We start from the raw sequence: 18352 nt of genomic DNA on the forward strand, positions 1-18352 counted from the left end.
ATAAAGACCTACTGGTGCTTTTGCCAATTTGAATGGCAAGTATTCCCAGGTTGGCTCAAACTTCACACAATCTGCTAATATAACAAGTAATGAAGTAAAATTTGATAATTTCTGTGGTTGTTGGTGTTCAGTTGGTGACTCATGTCTGACTCTTTGTGACCCCATAGACTGTAGCATGCCAGGCTTCCCCGATAATTTCTAAATATAACTTCAAAAGAAAAAAACAAAAGTTAAACATTAGGTACGTGCTGTGGACATCTGTAGTGCCTGAACCCTCAGTAATGTCTAACTTTTACCAAGGTTCTTTAGCACAGAATCCACTTTCTGGAGCTCTAGACCTCTCCCAGACTTCTATACTCTCTCCAGTCTTGATATAGCTGGATTTAGAAAATAGGTTCAGAATAGTTTCCATTATAATTTTGAAGTCATTGTTAATATTTTTGTATCACTAATGAAGCTGATAAGAGGTATGAAGTCATCCTGATTTTAAATTTTTATTTATTTACTTATTAATTTATTGTCATGATGTGCTTTTTTCTGAAAGATTTTTAAAGAAAATCTTTCTGCTTTGATGTTCTGAAATGTCATAATAATTCATTTGTGAGTATTTTTTTATTAATTGTTTTTGGTACTTGATGAGGGGTTTTTTTAGTGTACAAAGAGAAGTAGTCTATATTTTCAGATCTTGAAAATTTTCTATTTCTTTCATAATTTCCTTTTTGCTTCTTCCTTGTTTAAATTTCAAGTAGTTGTATGTTTGATATTATGTTTTTCTCCTCCCAGCTTTTATTCCTGTTATCATTTCTGTGGGGTGTTTTTGTCTTCTCTCTGTTTTGAAAGGTTTTCTTCTTAAAGCTTTACATTATTTTTATTTTAAAAAATTTTCAGAAATCATTTTAACTTCCCAAGAACTCTTCTTTGTTCCTTTTTCATGCCATTCTCTTCTTGCTTCATAGTATTAAAGTTTCCATTTGTGCTTAAATACTTAAATGAAGCAAGTCAAACTAATTTCAAAATATATTTTTTAATCCATATGATAAACATATGCAAAATATTAAAAATTAGAATATACTACCCTGGTTAGTCACAGACTTTGTTATCTTCTAATTACCATAAACCTGTTGACTTTTAATAACACTGGATTTTTTTTTTACTTTAAATTTGATACTTAAGAGGAAGTGATAAAAAAAGAACACAAATATAGGCTTCTAGACATCCAAATGAGACACATTTTGTTGTTGTTTAGCTGCTCAGTAGTGTCTGACTGTTTCGTGACCCCCATGGGCTGTAGCCTGCCAGTCTTCTCTGTCCTTGTAATTTCCCAGGCAAGAAAACTGGAGTGAGTTGCCATTTCTTTCCTCAGGGGAATTTTCCTGACCCAGGGATAAAATCCACGTCTCCTGAAATGGCAGGCAAATTCTTTACCACTGAGCCAAATAAAACACATAGAGTTTGTAAAATGTCTAACTTTTACCAATCTATGAATTAGAACAATTAGTTAGAATAACTGGTTTTCTAGTTTAAAATACTGTCAAGTTGTTCTGAGGGCTAAGTACCTACATACTCAACACGACATGTGTTCTTTGCAAAAAGAGTCAAACTATGTGTGACCTTGGGCAAGTCACCTAACATCTCTGTTTCTTATTTTTCTCATTTGAAAAAGGAGGCTAGTAACACCCTCCTCTTTATGTCCTTATTGTAGTTTGAATATGAACAATTATGTTGACAGCTGCATCTTTATGTGAGTGTGTGTAACAAAATAAAGAGAAAACCTCACAGATGCAGTGGCTTAAAACAACACCCACTTATGAGTTGATAGCAATGTGGGTCAGAAGTGTAGGCAGGCTCAACTGGGATCAAGGTGATTGGCTGGGCTGTGCTCTTAATCTGGAAACTCTGGGGAAGAATCTTCTTCTAAGCTCATTCTGTTTATTGGCAGAATTCTTTCACTTGTAATGGTAGGACTAAAGCCTTCATTTCCTTGATGGCTGCCCCCAGGGTTCACTCTTGGAGCTTAGAGGTTAGCTACAGCCCTTCACATGGCACCTCCATCTTCAAGCCAGCATTAGTGCATTGTATCCTTATGTTTCAAATCTCTGAGTTCTCCCTCTGTTTTTAAGTGCTCTTGTAATTAGATCAAGTCGATTTAGACAGTCTCCTTTGGCCAAGTAACATAAAGAAAGAAAGAAAATGAAGTTGCTCAGTCATGTCCGACTGTTTGCGACCCCATGGACTGTGTAGCGCACCAGGTTCCTCCATCCATGGGATTTTCCAGGCAAGAATACTGGAATGGGTTGCCATTTCCTTCTCCAGGGCATCTCCCCAACCCAGGGATAGAACCCAGGTCTCCTGCATTGCGGGCAGACGCTTTACCATCTAAGCCACTAGGGAAGCCCCTAGTTATTCATGTAACATAATCATGGAGATAATAGTCATCTAATTCACAGGAAATCTTGGTGGAGTATGGAAGATGTTTTGGAATTCTGCCTGCCACAACTCCATTTACCAGTGTGCCTGGGTATATATTACAAATAACTGCTTTCTCCTTACCCCTTCTCCATCCTTGCATTCATAGCATGTCTATCTGATTGACAGTTAAGCAGCTATATCAAGTCATTTATTGTAGGTAATCCAGTGTGGTTCATCTCACGTTTTCTGTGCCTGTTTTTGTGCTAAGTACTTGAAAACCACCAAAAGGAAACTGATGAAAGTAAATTCTTTTTAGGAAGCAGTTCTACAAATGATTTGATTTTTTTCTTTTTTAATATTTGAAAATTTTATTTTTCATCTATAGTGTAATTCTATTTATCTTTTCACTTTATTTTTATTTTATAGTGAAGTATAGTTTATTTACAATGTTGTGTTAGTTTCAGGTGTACAGCAAAGTGATTCAGTTACACATATGCATATGTCCATTCTTTTTCAGATTCTTTTCCCATATAGGTTATTACAGAATATTGAGTAGAGTTCTCTGTGCTGTGCACTAGGTCCTTGTTAATTATCTATTTGTATAAGAGTGTGTGTATGTTAATTCCAAACTCCTAATTTATCCCTCCCCAATCTTTCTCCTTTTGTAACCATTATAAATGCTTCAATTTTAATGAAGAGAATGTATTTCTGAACTGGGAGTAAAAAGGCCTGAACTGTGATGTACAGATTCATTTTGAGTTCAATTTTCCAGTTGGAAAGGGTTCTTAACTTTCCAGACTTCAGTTTTCTTGTCAATGAAATGAGGACACTGGACTGTAGTATCTCCTTTAACTTACAGGTCTAAAAATTCTATGCTTCTATGTGGTTTTTTGGTATAAGATTTTCAGTTATTAGACCCAGAATCCTGAAAGTCTTCATATTCATTCTTCCCACACATACACTGATCACTCAATCAAGAATATTTTTCTCAGATATCTCTGGTACATCACCCTCTTTTATTTTCTTCATAACTCCTTTCATAATCTGTTCATTTATTGATTCACTTGTTCATTATGTCACTCCCCATATACCTGGAAAATAAAACTTGGGATCTCACTTTCCTTGTTGATCACCATGTCTCCAGTTCAAGAACAATGTAGCATACATATTTACTAGGCATATGGCAGATAATAAAACAGAATAAAAGATAGATTTGGGAAATATCTGAGTTACTAGTATTGGTTTAGTGTTTAAAAAACTTTTTTTCTATGAAAATTTATGTTCTGTTTTAATAATTGAAAACATGGTAATAGTTCAGCTATTATGTGCCGGGTATTATGTGAAAAGTCTTATATTCTCTCATTTCACTTATCTGGGATGCTTTGCTTTTTAATAATTTTCAATATCTTGATAGTTGGATCTGTTCAGACTATGACTGACCTTCTGCCAGTGGATTAAGTGAAGTGAAGTGAAGTCGCTCAGTCTTGTCCGACTCTTTGCGACCCCATGTAGTCTACCAGGCTCCTCCATCTATGGGACTTTCCAGGCAAGAGTGCTAGAGTGGGGTGCCAGTGGATTAGATAGGATCATATTTGGCTGCTCAAACATAAATACCCTAGTTAAAGTGGCTTAACTGAGATGGGAGCTTATTCATTGTCATGCATGGCCAGGGGGCTGTCTGCCGCTGTCACGGCAGCTCCACAACTGTCAGGGACCCAGACTCCTTACCATCATGCTGCCCAGTCATCTTCAGCACGCAGCTTCTGTCTTGTGGCTAAGATGGCCTTTATCATGATCCTATCTCAGCTAGCTGGAAGGAGATACAATAGAAAAGTGCTGTTGCCTTTAGGAGCATCGCCTAGTACTTCATTCATCATTTCTGCTGGAACCCCATTGAGCAAAATTTGGTCACGTTACCATACAAATTTGATAGTGAGACTGATGAAAGTGATCATTACTTTAAAAAGCTAAATTTCAATGTTATTTTTGAAGGTTCTTATTATTAAAATTTAAAGTATTAAATTTCAATATTTTTATTATGAAAGGGAGAATATACACAAAGAATAATTAGTGGCTCTGCCCCAACGAATAAATGGGGTTCACGTTTTCTCAACTTTGGGAAGGCACTAAGATATGAATATTTATGTGTTTTTATAGGGTGACTAATAATGCTAATGACTATATGATTAGTTTGGGCACATTTTAGAAGCTAAGAAGCAATAGATCTATGTTGTTCAACCCCAAATTCAGAAATTTTATCAAAATTTCTAACACGTGAAATCTTAAAGAATTCCATTATTGGAATTGTAGATAACTCTGACCAGACTTCAGATATTGTCCCTCCACTTCAGAAAAAGTGGCCTCCTCACATCCATGGATTCATTAATTCATTATTGTAAATAACGGTGGATCCTCTTACTGTGAGCAAGATTCTGAGATAGTCATTCATATTTAAAAGGTAAACAAGATAAGCAAGTTTCCTATTCATTACAGGCACATCCCCAGGTTTTTAAAATTGGGGACTTGAGCCAATATTAGTATAATATGTTGAACATTGGCTTTAGATACTTGTATCATTTAAAGCTATGCTTTGTGGGGTATATGAGCTCCATAGGTTAATGAAATCAATGGATGTTCAGGTCCCTTCCATTTAGAATATTTCACAATTTTTATTTTTTAACAAAACTACATTTGACTATTCAATTTTCTTTTGTTTTATGTCTGAAACTTTCAGAAGTCAATGTTATATTTAGCAGAGTCTCATACCCTAAAGATATTATTTAATTGTGATTCAAGGCCAGTTCAGCTCAGTTGCTCAATCGTGTCCGACTCTTTGCCACCCCATGGACGGCAGCACTCCAGACTTCCTGGTCTATCACCAACTCCCGGAGTTTACTCAAACTCATGTCCATAGAGTCAGTGATGCCATCCAACCATCTCATCCTCTGTCATCCTCTTCTCCTTCTGCCTTCAATCTTCCCCAGCACCAGGGTCTTTTCCAATGAGTCAGTGCTTCACATCAGGTTGCCAAAGTTTTGGAGTTTCAGCTTCAGCATCGGTTCTTCCAATGAATATTCAGGACTGATTTCCTTTAGGATGGACTGACTGGATCTCCTTGCAGTCCAAGGGACTCTCGAGAGTCTTCTCCAACACCACAGTTCAAAGGCATGAATTCTTCAGCTCTCAGCTTTCTTCACAGTCTAACTTTCACATTCATACATGACCACTGTAAACACCATAGCCTTGACTAGACAGACCTTTGTTGGAAAAATAATGTCTCTGCTTTTTAAAATGCTGTCTAGGTTGGTCATAGCTTTTCTTCCAAGGAGCAAGCGTCTTTTAATTTCATGGCTGCAGTCATCTGCATTGATTTTGAAGCCCCCTCAAAACAAAGCCTGTCACTATTTCCATTGTTTCCCCATCTATTTGCCATGAAGTGAAGGAACCAGATGCCAAGATCTTAGTTTTCTGAACGTTGAGTTTTAAGCCAACTTTTTCATGCTCTTCTTTCACTTTCATCAAGAGGCTCTTTAGTTCTTCTTTGCTTTCTGCCATAAGGGTGGTGTCATCTGCATATCTGAGGTTATTGATATTTCTCCTGGCAATCTTGATTCCAGCTTGTGTTTCATTTAGCCTGGCATTTTGAATGATGTACTCTGCATAGAAGTTACATAAACAGGGTAACAATATACAGCCTTGACATACTCCTTTCCCAATTTGGAACCAGTCTGTTGTTCCATGTCCAGTTCTAACTGTTGCTTCCTGACCTGCTTACAGATTTCTCAAGAGGCGGGTCAGGTGGTCTGGTATTCCCATCTCTTTCAGAATTTTCCACAGTTTATTGTGATCCACACAGTCAAAGGCGTTGGCATAGTCAATAAAGCAGAAGTAGATGTTTTTCTGGAACTCTCTTGCTTTTTCTATGATCCAATGGATTTTGGAAATTTGGTCTCTGGTTCCTCTGCCCTTTCTAAATCCAGCTTGAACATCTGTAAGTTCATGGTTCATGTACTGCTGAAGCCTGGCTTGGAGAATTTTGAGCTTTACTTTGCTATTATGTGAAATTAGTGCAATTGTGAGGTAGTGTGAGCATTCTTTGGCATTGCCTCTCTTTGGGATTGGAATGAAAACTGACTTTTCCAGTCCTGTGGCCACTGTTGGTTTTCCAGATTTGCTGGCATATTGAGTGCAGCACTTTCACACCATCATCTTTTAGGATTTAGAATTCAAGGCCATATATATTTTGAAAATCCATGTATTCAGCATTTATTTTTACATCGCTTCTGTATATTTCAGTTATGCATGTTTATACTAAAAATTCACATTAGTACCTTAGAAGTAAAGTGAAAGGTAAAAGATCTTCATCTCCTTACAACCCAGATTAGAGGAATGAAAAATAGCTTTGTTAGATATTAGCTAGCTGGGGGCTTCCCAAGAGGTGCTAGTGGTAAAAAATCTGCTTGCCAGTGCAGGAAACTCAGAAGACATGGGTTTGATCCTCGTATTGGAAAGATTCCTGGAGAAGAAAATGGCAGCCCATGCCAGGATTCTTACCTGGGAAATCCCATAGACAGAGGAACCTGCTGGGCTACAGTCCATGGAGTTGCAAAGAGTTGTACATGACTGAGCACACACATAGAGATATTAGACTGCCAATTTATGGTGCAGCTGAAAACACCAAGAATTAACAGTACTTCACATGTTTATTACAGTCATGGAGTATATTGACAAGGAGAAAGGGGGCAAATCTGATTAAAGTCATATATCCTGTTTTCCTTCCACCTCTGTTCAATCTCTATGATATCATTTGTGAGAAGTAAGAAATGAAAGTTAGCTAGCTGGGTCTAGCTTATGGTTTTCTGTCCTGTGAGCTTGGGAAGAACACCTGGGCAGTCAGGAATTCCATATCCATATACATATCTGTATCTATGTCCATATCCATATGTACTTCGGTTGCATTATAAAAGCAGAGCTGCTGAAACATCAAGCCTCAGTTCTTTCCTTTTTTTAAACTTGTGGCATGAAAAGAATCCCTGACTGCCTGTTCCTTCCATTCCCTACTGTCCCATTTCCTTTACAATCTGAAATGAATTCAGGCTATCTTTTCACTCTCTACTCAGTTTTTGGAGCTTTTGTTTCACAAGATCATATCCATTGTGCTTTTCTCATAGCAATTTATTTATACCACAAATATTGCTTCTCGGCCTTTAGGCTGAGATCGCAGACAGTAAAGCGTCTGTCTACGATGTGGGAGACTCAGGTTCGATCCCTGGGTTGGGAAGATTCCTTGGAGAAGGAAATGGCAATCCACTCCAGTACTATTGCCTGGAAAATCCCATAGACAGAGGAGCCTGGTAGGCTACAGTCCATGGGGTCGCAAAGAGTTGAACACGACTGAGCGACTTCACGTTCACGTTCACAGGAATAATAATAATAATAAATGATTGAGCTTCCCTGGAGGCTCAGATGGTAAAGAATCTGCTTACAATGCAGAACACCTGGTTTCAATCCTTGGGTCAGGAAGATCTTCTGGAGAAGGGAATGGCAACCTACTCCAGTATTCTTGCCTGAAAAATCCCATGGACAGAGGACCTGGTGGGCTACAGTCCATGGGGTCACAAAGAGTTGGACACGACTGAGTGACAAACACTTTTACTTTCACAATAATAAATATTAAGTATCCCTATTGTTTATTAACTCCTTGCTAAATGGTAATAAAGAAAAATGATTTAGAGCACAGCCTTTATATTGCTTATATTTCAGTCTTTGTTTTGCCACATAGCTATTTCATAGTGAGAGAATTAATCAGTCTCTCTGTATCTTAGTTATTTCATCCATGGAGTGGAGATAATATTCCCGAACACATAGGGCTAAGGTGAAGATTATATGATGATTGTGAAGTACTTAGCACAGTGGCTGGTATTTAGTAATTACTCCATTATACTCTGGTGGCTTATTTAGGAAGTTTATGTAACTCTTTGAACTTCCAGCATCCATTGTATATAGTGGATAAAAATTGAAATCATCAGACAGGCAGCTGTTAATCTTTACCTTTAAACATAACAGTGGACACAAATTCTCATCCATTTTAGCTTTGTTCTATCATCTCTTCTTCCTACATCTTCATTATTCTTATGCTTTCTGAATTGGAGGTTCTCAAAGAATTATTCTCCTTTTTTCCTGCTTCTCTGCCTTCCATATTTCTGAAAATAATTATTATTTTAGCCTAAAGCATTGAACAAAACTTCCTAACTTTTCATCGAGTTTTTGTGATTTATTCAAAAAAATTCATTAAGCACTGACTTTATATCAGATACAGAGGATAAAGATATGATATGCCTGAAACAGTAAACCAGGAGATACTCTTAAGTGTGATAGTACTATTGTGATCTCACAAGAGAAATAATGACCCCCCCTAGCACTCTGACTTCTTGAAATCTGAGAAAGATGCCATGAAATTAATAATTCTTTGTCCATTTTATTTCAAAAGCAAACAAAACATAAAACCTACTCAACTGTCCTGGGGGGATAGAACATGAGACAAGTGGCCACAAAAAAAGCAGAAGTGAGTGTGTGAAATAATGTTTTCACAAATGAATAACTAGAGACATTTTGAAGACAGTGTCAGAAATAGAAGGAAACACCCTAAGGGCTATGAGGTAGCAAAGAGATATTATAAAAGCTATAGAAATATGCCTAGGACTCTTTTTTGGACAGGGAGGCCTGGCGTGCTACGATTCATGGGGTCACAAAGAGTCAGACACGACTGAGCGACTGAAATGAACTGAACTGAGGACTCTTTTTATAGAATTGTTCAAAGATCATCACAGAGGAAAACACTGATAAGAGGCAACAAGGACTTCCCTAGTGGTCAGGTGGTTAAGCCCCCATGCTTCCAATGCAGAGGACAAGGGTTCCATCCCTGGTTAGGGAACTAAGATCCTGCATGTTGCACCATGCTCCCAACCAAAAAAAAAAAAAAAAAAAAGAGGAGGCAACAATTTTGATGCAATAGAATAACTTAGTGTCTCTCTAATCGTGTCTGGGGACAGTGAGGTTCGGGAAAAGCCTTCCATCTAAGTGCGTCTTTCTCCTGGCCCTGCTGTGTGTTTCATGGGTTTTTGTTTTGGTTTTTCTTTCCAAGCTTCTGTTCAAGTGTAGAAGTCTTCCAGCTTGGGGGACAGTTCTTGGTAGCTGGGTATTTCCAACCCCAAGCTTCTGATACAACTCTGGTATCAGCTCTTTTATTTTTCCAGTTGTGTTTTGTTATGAATACATTCTGTTACTAATTTTTTTCATGATTTTAGGTCACATTGATAGCTTTTCTCTATGTAACAAAATAGTTATTTTATTCTTTTGAAACTGCTAGCCTTGTCTTTCTATTCTTTAGAATGTTTGAATTCTATAACTTTTATTAAGTTCTTAAGTTTAAAATGTCTTCATTTCTTTGCCTTTTCTTTTCCCTTTCCTTAGGTCTTAATTATTCTATTATTTAAAATTTTATATGTTTTCATTTTATTTCATTTATACAAGTGATCTCCAGTCTTAAAAATCATCTTATAACATTACTCTTATTTTCCCACTTGACAATGTGGCAGTTGATACTCAGAGAGGGAAGGGCTTGTTAAGGTGACAGAGATAGCCTGGCAGGATTGTATTTAAAGTATTCACTTAAGAAAAATTTTCATGTGTTTTTTTAAAATTCTTGGACCTTCCCTCATTAAGTCAGCTGGACATTTTGAGCTCAAATCTCAGGAAGGGATATTACAAATGAAACAAGATTATAAAAGAAATTTTCCTTGTGATTTCTTTGTTTCAACAGCAAAAGTTTAAGGAGAATGTAAATGACTCAAGAACAGATGAAAAGCAAAAGGACAAAACTAGATAAAAGGAGCTGTTTTTATGCTTCTCCCAGCCTTAGTGAGGAAATAATTATATTTGTTTAGTGAAGAGAAAAAGACTTGAAAAGGAAGTTATGAGGTCGTAGATGAGTTTCTCTTAAAGAGTCCTACACATGCTTCCTCGGGGTGCAGGTGGCAAGATTTCCCAGATATGCTTTTCTGTTTGAAAGCACAGATGGGAACTGTGCCTCAGCATGTCATGGGCATTGCAGGCATAGGATGGTACGAAGACCCCAGAATAGAAAATGGCTCACTGTGTCCTGAGAGAGCCTTTCAAGAATTTATGAGACCCCATGCATTGTAGAAACAGCAAAATCATCATGTAAACCCTGGAGTGGTGTGAAAGATACAGAGAAATCTGTATATTGAGAATAGGAATAAGGGATAACTCAGGGACAACATTCATGGACCGATGACAGAGATAGTTGGGTTGATGGACATATCACAAATGTTATCAATCAAATCCCACCATCCCTTTTTTTCCCCACCATCCCTTTTTTTAATGTCACAAAATGAATTATATAACATCTATTCTCTAAGAGGCTATTTTATTATAATTAAATTCAAGGTGAACTTTTTTTTCATTTTTATAATCACACTGCAGTTCCATATTTTTGCTGCTCTTTTCACTGCACTGAAACAATCAGGGAAGTGAAACAGGAAAGGAATAAACTCCCCAAGGATATCCTTGCACCTTTCATTATTTGAGATTTCAGAACAGCAGAACACAGCGGATCCTGAAACACAGAAGTGTAATAATAAAGCAGTTGAATTCCTTGAAAAACAGTGATATCAGCAAAGCAATTACACACTGTATTGAAAAACTCAGTTGCCTATCCCCACCCCACTCCACCTTCATCTAGTTTACCTATAAGAAATATAGGATGGAGTGAAAACAGGACCCCAAATCAGCTATAATAGGAAGACCCCAGCTTTGAGCACCATTCCTTCTGGCTACATAATCACAAAGACATCCAAACCCTCTGCTACAGCTTCCAATCAACTTCCACCAATCCTAGAATCTAATACTATGTCTAATTAGGGAAGAATAAATGGGTTCCTTAGTTCTTTTCTGTTTGTAGTGTGTCTGCTACCTGCCAGATCCATTCCCCTCCTCTATTATTTGTTTCAAAAATTTTAGATAAGTTTTCTTGACTCTTCATTCTTGATTTAAATGGGCTGACATGCTAGGTCTAAACCAAGAAGGTACATAGCAGGCTAAAATTAAAATACCTATCTTAAAATAAAAAGAAATAATACAGCAAGCAAACAATGTAGGTAGAGAGTGGGGAGAGAATAGGAATGAGAGATGTTCTTAAGAACCAGAATCAGAAAGTCAAAGAATTCATCACAGAAGGAATTCCTCATTTAGTCCTTGTTACTTGCTCTCCACTGTCTCCAGCACTCAGGACAGTCCTGCAAAGAGTGTACCATCACTCAACATGCATTGAGTGTATAAATGAACACACTGAGTAAACACTTCATCCCTAAAGGTATGCTAGCTGGAGCAGACTGACATTTGTCAAGAAATGATATAGAAAGGCTTTGTGCCTTGGGTAGAGTCTGAACCTTTGCCTCGAAGATCCTTGTAAGATTTTATGATGGCGGTAATGTTAACTCATTTATTCTAGATGATTTCTCTAATTAGAAAAATAATGCATAATTGACCAATGTGGAGTAGACTGGTGCTTAGTGTTATACCGACTCCTCAAACATTTCTTTGAGATAGGTTGATACAGGTCTTTCCCAAAGAGGAACTTGCAGATAAAGCCTTTTCTTATCCTTGTGACAACAGGAAATAGGATAGAGTATACAAAAGAAGGTCTTCAAGTAACCATCTTTTTTTTTTTTTTTTTTTTTTTTTTTTTTTTTTTTTCACAAAACCACTTAGGAATGTTTGAAAAGTCATTTTTTTCTGTGAGTTCAGGGTACAGAAGTTCATCAAAGAAAACACTCACGTTTTTCCAACATGATACAACTCGAAAGCTTTGTGGAGTTGGTCAAAAGGCAACTGATGGGTTATTAATGGATCTATATTAATTTTATTTTGTAGGTAAGCAGTCACTAGTTGGGGAAAACAGTCTCTAGTTTTATAATCTGTAAAATAAAAAGGCTGTTGTAATAAGATTTGAGAAATATCAAATTAACCAAAAGAAAAATAAGTAAGTTGTGGAGATGGGTAAAGTATTCTGAAAATTTGCCATTGATGAGTTCATTTGTACATCAGAAGTTGCTGGCTTTTGTTGCTAAGTGTGGCGGCTACAGACAGTTCTGTTACCTAGAACATCTTTGGAAAAAAATTGGGTCAATATTCACACATTATTGGGTTAAAAACTAATTAAAAATAAGGTAGAGTCTCCAGCCCACCTCCTGGGTTTAACATTATACAACTATTTCCTCATCTCTCTATTCACACACAATGAGATGGCATGGGAACTTTTGATCAGAGCAATGGATGGAGATGGGAATATTAATTTAGTAAGCTATTGGTCAGTACTGCTCAGAAATAAGGGCTCCTATGGGAAGACAAATATCAGTGCCAAATACCAAGTTGGTGCCTGTAATTATCCAGAAAGCCTTGCTGTTAAAATAGCACAACAAACTTTGAGTTCACCAGTGCAGAACTGAACTTAGCTGGATCATTCCAAACACTGGGGAAACCCAGAAACTATTTTGTAGGAAAACCCAGAAACTATTTAAAAATTTTTATTTAAATGTAAAAAAAAAAACCTATTTAATTAAATTAACTAATCTGCAAAATATACCAATTCACTGGAGGAGAAGTCTTTGAAAACTTATGCCATTATAGGTTTGTTTCCCCAAGGAGAACATTTTTGAATTACATGTTTCTACAAAGTTGAAAGAGATTTTGTGAAACCAAAAACAACTGACTTACCTCCTAAACATGAACCCTTCAGTGTCTGTCCAGTGGAAACTGATTGAGCAGAAAGGGAAAACTTTGAACCTGGTGGAGACACTCCAGTGATTATACAGACACCGTGGCTCAGGTGGCAGGAGTCCCAAGCAGCAACCTGATAATGAGAAAAATGACCATAAGTAGATGCCCATACATAAGTAACAACTATCTGCAGTGTTGGAAGGAATGTAGAGTTCCTAGATTTCAGACCTCTTCCTGGGCAGATGCTACTTACTTTGAGCTCAGCTTCAACATTGCTAGTGATGGAATCTCATTAGAGAACCAGAAATGGCAACCCACTCCAGTGTTCTTGCCTGGAGAATCCCAGGGGTGGCGGAGCCTGGTGGGCTGCCGTCTATGTGGTCGCACAGAGTCAGATACGACTGAAGCGACTTAGCAGTAGCAGCAGCAGAGTTTAGTGGTAAAGAGCACAGACCCTGCCACGGTGTGACTTTAGGCAAGTTACTTAACCTTCTTATGTCTGTTTATTTGTAAAAAGAAGAATAATACCACCTATGTCATAGATTTGTTACAAGGCTTCAGTGATTAAAACATTTAGAACGTTATCTGGCACAGAGTAAGTACTGTGTGTTTATTTAATAATTACCCGCCACCTCAAAGACCACACACACTATTATTCTTTGCCTGACCTTCTCATTTGTATAACTGTTCAGTTCATTTATATTTAATAAAAACAAATTTATATACATATGAGTGTGTGAAGCTTCATTAACAAAAATCAGTTTTTTAAGGGTGTAGAGTATACCTCACGTCAATCTATTTTGCTTCCTTTTCTGGTTCTTAACCTTCTATTTCTCCCCTTCCTGCATTTTGCCTGTGTCTCTTTCCTGTTGCATCACTGCATCTACTTCCTTCACCCTTTAACCACGTACATTAGATACACGCTGAAGTGAATCAAATGCCTAATTCTTTCCTCTACCCTGTAAGTCCTGAGTCTAGGGTCTACTTTATTCTCCCTGAACTTAACATACTGGTGCATAGGCTCATTTTTCAAATAATGAATGGTTCTGACACAGAACACACATGAATATCATATGTGAATTACATAATGTTGATACTTAAATATAAAAGCATGTTTGTGGATAAAGAGCTAGGACTACAGGAAAGGAAATAGTGCTTGTTTAAACTTCATATATTGTAGTATCATATCTTTAAAGTATATATTGCTTTGATTTTTAAGATGGATATTTTAGAGTGACTATACATTCCATTTTTAGGTCTGGGTCCCACAGGTCCAAAACATATGTTCAGGGGAGTTTTATACTTAGTGTGTCCCCACCCACTAAGCAAGCATCTATAGACACAATTCGTTTTACTGTGCTTTGCATTTTTCAGATATTGCATTTTTTACGGATTGAAGGTTTGTGGCAACCCTGTGTTGAGTAAGTCTATCAGCACATTTTTTTTTTCCAACAGCATTTGCTTCCTTTTGTCTGTGTCACATTTGGTAATTCTCACAGTATCTCAAACATTTTCACTATTATTATATTTCTTATTGTGATATGTAATCAGTGATCTTTGTTACTATTACAAAAAGATATATTGTAAAGTAAAACAATAAATAAATAAATAAAACAGATAAAAAACAAAAAATGACTGTCACTGAAGGCTCAGATGATTAGCATATTTTAACAATAAAGTATTTTAAAATTAAGATGTGTACATTGTTTTTTCTTAGACAAAATGCTATTGCATACTAATAGACTACAGTATAGTATAAACATAATTTTTATATGTGGTGGAAAACCAAAAAATTACCTAACTCACTTTATTACAATATCCACTTAATTGTGCTGGTCTGCTTCTACTCACTGTGACCCAAACCCACACACCATGGTTTCTGCGAGTCCGATGGCCTCAAAGGCAAAGTCAACACTGGTGCCTGTCATTTCCTTGACCACCTCCTGGATGGGCTTCTTGAGATTCGAAGGGTTGAGACAATCTGTGACCCCTAATGCTCTTGCCCGAGGAAATTTTCCCTCATTGATATCAACTCCAATGATTCTGGAAGCACCAGAGGCTTTACAGCCCATGACAATAGCTGAGCTGATTCTTCCAAGTTCAAAGACCACACAGGTAGAACCAGGAGTGACCTACAAATTCACAAGTCATGTTTGTGTTAGGAATCAAATCTGGACACTTGTATAATTAAGAAAAGAAACAAAAACAACCATTGAGGCTTTTGGAACTATTGACCCCAATTGAAACATTTGGACTGTTTTGGTCTTGTTTTTATGTTTTCTTGACAGATCACTATAACATACTAACACACAGCTATTTTCCTCACCTTGGCCGAGTGAACAGCCGCCCCATATCCTGTAGCCACCTCACAGCTTATGACATAAATCTTATCCATGGGAGCAGCAGCATCAATTTTTACCACCGAAATCTCAGGCACAACAGTATATTCCGTGAATGTACTTGTGCGGAAAGAATGATAGATCTTTTCTCCTTTGCAGGTAAACCTGCTGGTGCCATCCAGCATTAATCCAGAAGGGGGTAGAAAGCTGTTCAGCAGTGACACAGACAGGCACAGCATCAACCCAGATGCATAGAGTTGTAAAGAGAGAAATGAACACCTTTAGCTCCAGGTCAGTGCTTGCACAATAAAAACGGTTTAATAAAAAGTGACAAGATAAACAAAAGATGGGCAAATCTACTAACTCTTGCTTCTCACAGAAGTTCCCCTTGGGATTCAAGCAGGCACTGCATTCTCTACACTGTGGAACAGCAAGTGTGAGGACTTTATCTCCTATATATAGGGAAAAAAATCATTAGTTTAAAATATTATTGAAACACAATAGTGTGGTGATAAAACCTTTATTGCAAGTGTTCTAAAATTGGGTTGTGGTGATGGTTGCACAATTCAATAAAATTTATGGAAAATTATTGAATCTTAAATGTAAGGTGGGTGAATATATGCTGTGTAAGTTAAACTTAAAGGAATTCAATATTTGATGAGTTTGCTAATTATATCAATTGCTTAATATGAATAAAAGTGGAATTATATTAGAAAATCAAAATAGAAAAATTTTTTTGAATGATCTGATAACTTGCTGCGGACAGATTATGACAAGTATAACATATCCCATGGCTATTTTGGAGGAAAAATCCTATAACCTGGTTTCAGAAATCCCATTGTTATTTTGGGCAAATGATGGAAATATGGGGATATTCCTTGCTGGATAGATAATTGTAGGTCTGCTTTTACTCTGGAAATAAACTAATAAAACTGGGAATGACCCTTAGAGATGTCATCTACTCTAACCTTTTGGCTTTCCTTTGAGAGATTTAAGTCTGTAGCGGTCATTACCTGCCTGAAGCTGGATAACAGAACAGACCTTCCTATTGAGCCTACCTGCCCCACGATGGCACATGGACCCACAGCAGGTCTCTGACATGTTTTCTTTAGGGGGCTGTGGCTCAAGATATTCTCAGTTCTGAGAGTAAAAGGAATAGCTTTCTTTCTGCAGAGAGAGGCTGCTTCTGGAGTGCTTATTACAGAGGGTGGTTTTTCAGTTGCACAGTTTTAGAGTGCATACTGATTCTGTGTGGGTCCAATAATTAACCCTCCTGGGACCTAGGGTTACAGGCTGGGAAGGTGAAGAGAATTAATGAACACAGACTTATAAAACTGTACACAGACTTATAAAACTGTACAAAGCCTTGTCAAAGGTCTATAACCTCATCCCTAAACGTGTGTACGATTCTTACATGTATTTATAATCCCCTTTGGCCTCTTGCAGAGTTCAGATAGCATTAAAAATCTCTTTGAGTTTATGAAACTTCCCTGGTGGTCCAGTGGCTAAGACTCCACACTTTCAAGGCAGGGAGTCATGGTCAGATTTGATCCCTGGTCAGGGAACTAGATCCCCCACGCCAAAACTGAAGATCCTGCATACCACAACTAAGACCCGGTGCAGCCAAATAAATAATTATTTTAAAAGTCCCTTGTAAGTTTAGATAAGGAACATCTTAACTTCACTGGCCCTAAAAAATTCCAAGGATACTGGATCTCAAAATCAGGAGAAGCTCAGATTCTGCTGCCTTATCTTTTCTCTCAAATAGTCATCATTTTCCACAAAACTTTCACTGGGATTTGTTCAGTTAAAGAGGAGTTAGCTCCCTAACGATTGGCATTATCTTCTTGGAGTTGTGGAGAAGGCCGTGTCTTTTTGCTTTTGTCTCTCCTACTAGGCCTAGTGTCAGAGGCATGGCAGGTCCTCGATCATTGTTTGCAAAATGAATACCCTGATGATAGCTTTGTGAATGTCCTGACCACATGCCCTTCACATGAAGCTCACACATGGACTATTCACATGTGTGATTTCTCTTATTTATTCTGACCATTTCAGATGTGCTAAGAATGGCTGTGTCAAGGTCCTTTGTGATATGCCTGGGGAAGAGTGTTTACTTTTTTTGATTCTTTGAAATATCACTATCATCCTGTCAACAAAGTTCTATCAATATATTCTACTTGATCAGAACATTCATTCGTCAAATATTCAATGCATTCCAAACCTGAACAGGCACTATGCTGAGTATGTGGGGGACACTATATATATATATATATATATATATATATATATATATATATATACATATATATATACATATATATATATATATATATAAGAGAGAGAGAGCTGTCCCTCAAAAAACAAGCCAGTGGGACTACATTGGACTAAAAGACTCAGGCACAGCTAAGGAAACTATATAAACAAAATGAAAGGCATGCCTACTGAATGGGAGAAGATATTTGTAAGCAATATATCTGATAAGGGACTTCCTTGGTGGCTGAGATGATAAAGCATCTGCCTACAGTGCAGGAGACCTGGGTTCGATCCCTGGGTCGGGAATATCCAGTCCCCTGGAGAAGGAAGTGGCAACCCACTCCAGTACTCTTGCCTGGAAAATCTCATGGACAGAGGAGGCTGGTGAGCTACAGTCCATGGGGTCACAGAGAGTCAGACATGATTGAGCAACTTCACTATCTGATAAGGGGCTTGTATACAACATTTGGGCTTCCCTGACGGCTCAGATGGTAAAGAATCTGCTTGCAATGCAGGAGACACAAGTTTCATCCCTGGGTTGAGAAGAAACC

General features: G+C 37.5%; 1 protein-coding gene across 2 annotated transcripts in view; it reads right to left on the minus strand.

Annotated features, from left to right (window-relative positions):
- Positions 1–10832: 10832 nt before the first annotated feature.
- The window catches only part of LOC138442397 (alcohol dehydrogenase 1-like), a 79495-nt gene continuing 71975 nt past the window's right edge, over positions 10833–18352 (minus strand). For both annotated transcript variants that reach the window (XM_069593653.1, XM_069593655.1), the window contains exons 2-5: positions 15081–15341; positions 13207–13342; positions 12269–12407; positions 10833–11047 (exon numbers count right to left, since the gene is read on the minus strand). In XM_069593653.1, the coding sequence (XP_069449754.1) occupies positions 11023–11047; positions 12269–12407; positions 13207–13342; positions 15081–15281 (501 nt within the window). In that variant the 5' untranslated portion in view covers positions 15282–15341 and the 3' untranslated portion in view covers positions 10833–11022. The remainder of the gene's footprint in view (positions 11048–12268; positions 12408–13206; positions 13343–15080; positions 15342–18352) is intronic.

Source organism: Ovis canadensis, chromosome 6, assembly GCF_042477335.2.
Source record: "Ovis canadensis isolate MfBH-ARS-UI-01 breed Bighorn chromosome 6, ARS-UI_OviCan_v2, whole genome shotgun sequence".
NCBI lineage: Eukaryota > Metazoa > Chordata > Mammalia > Artiodactyla > Bovidae > Ovis > Ovis canadensis.